Source organism: Mandrillus leucophaeus, unplaced genomic scaffold, assembly GCF_000951045.1.
Source record: "Mandrillus leucophaeus isolate KB7577 unplaced genomic scaffold, Mleu.le_1.0 Scaffold551, whole genome shotgun sequence".
In the NCBI taxonomy this organism is placed as follows: Eukaryota; Metazoa; Chordata; class Mammalia; order Primates; family Cercopithecidae; genus Mandrillus; species Mandrillus leucophaeus.
Genome location: NW_012105931.1, coordinates 913,423 through 915,065, shown reverse-complemented (window position 1 = coordinate 915,065; position 1,643 = coordinate 913,423). Strand labels below are relative to the sequence as shown.

The 1,643-nt window shown below is 54.1% G+C and overlaps 1 protein-coding gene across 1 annotated transcript in view; it reads right to left on the bottom strand.

Moving 5' to 3' along the window:
• CDH3 (cadherin 3, type 1, P-cadherin (placental)) overlaps positions 1–1,643 on the bottom strand; it is an 82,997-nt gene that overhangs the window by 15,357 nt on the left and 65,997 nt on the right. Inside the window, exons 8-9 of the mRNA XM_011998007.1 lie at positions 715–956; positions 45–190 (exon numbers count right to left, since the gene is read on the bottom strand). Coding sequence (XP_011853397.1) covers positions 45–190; positions 715–956 — 388 coding nt within the window. The remainder of the gene's footprint in view (positions 1–44; positions 191–714; positions 957–1,643) is intronic.

The window sequence follows — 1,643 nt, the reverse complement described above, 5'->3', positions numbered from 1 at the left end:
AACCAAAAGTGGCCCTTGTGGGAAGGCTGGGAGGATGCTCTCACCATTGTCCACGGCCAAGACCATGACTTCGTAGATGTTGTTTCTCACAAACCGCTCATCCTCACGGTCTAGGGTGCCCGCAACAGTGACCTGCCCACTGTCTGGGTCCATGGCTAGCCACCCTGCTGGGTCTCTCAGGATGCGGTAGCTGGAGAGGAAAAGTTGAGACGAGTAACATCCAGAATATTTAGAATTCTGTAGAATTGTGTAGTGCCACAAGGAGAGACCTGTGGTCTGACCCTGGCGACACGTGAAAAGACTGCCTGGGCGCAGGCACGCTCGCCCCAGCCCCTGCCACTCACCCCCTTATCCCTCCCCATGAGGGAAGACAGTTGCCCCAAGGCGCGTCATTCAGGGCCTCCTCATACCAACTGGCTGATGGCCTCTGGGCACCTAAGCAGGATCATATGGAAAATGCGCCTCGCCCATAAACGGGGTCCTAAAGCAGCAGGTGCAGCAGTCCCAAGAGGGATACATGACAGAGTGAGAAATACCTGCCCCCAAACCCCTATTCAGTCTTCAGTCTCACAGAGGGTAGGAAGAAGAGGACCTATGCAGGAGGGATATTCCTATTTAACAGTCTCTACGGTAATCAGAACAAACGCTGGCCATCATCACCCACCCGCCAACTGTACCAGTGCATGCTGCTCACCGAGCCCCGCTCCTGAGTACCTGATCTTTTGATTCTCCTTGTCAGGGTCTGTTGCAGTGTAGACACACACAGCCTCCCCAGTGGGGATGCCCTCCTGGACCTCAACGACTTTGGAGGGCGGAACAAACACGGGTGCCTCATTCACATCCTCCACGTGGACCACTATGGTGGCTGTTGAAGTTGAGAGCTTCAGCACAAAAGGGGCCTCATTGGCCACTTCAACGTATAGGGTGTGCTGGTTTTTGGCCTCAAAATCCAAACCCTAGGAGAGAAGAGGAAGAAGGACCTGAACCACTATTTTGAGAGGAGTACAGTACAGCTGAGATGTCAGAAGGAAAGAGCCAATACTGAGGGGCTTTAGCCCCCACTAGCAACCATGCTGCCCCTTCTCTGTCCCATGAACACTCCTATGTTTCCTGAGTGCACATCTTTTTTTTGTTTGTTTTTTTGAGACGGAGTCTTGCTCTATCACTGGAGTGCAGTGGCCGGATCTCAGCTCACTGCAAGCTCCGCCTCCCGGGTTTACGCCGTTCTCCTGCCTCAGCCTCCGGAGTAGCTGGGACTACAGGCGCCTGCCACCTCCCCCGGCTAGTTTTTTGTATTTTTTAGTAGAGATGGGGTTTCACCGTGTTCGCCAGGATGGTCTCGATCTCCTGACCTCGTGATCCGCCCACCTCGGCCTCCCAAAGTGCTGGGATTACGGGCATGAGCCACCGCGCCCCGCCTAGGACCAGTCTTTAAAAGACTCCTCTGAAAGACCCCTTTGACCATCTGGACTGGTTTGCAAATAGCCCTCCCTGACACATGTTCCCACCTGTGGAGGGAACATGCTGTGCTGTGTCATGTGACCTGAGAACCAAAAGTGGCCCTTGTGGGAAGGCTGGGAGGATGCTCTCACCATTGTCCACGGCCAAGACCATGACTTCGTAGATGTTGTTTCTCACAAACC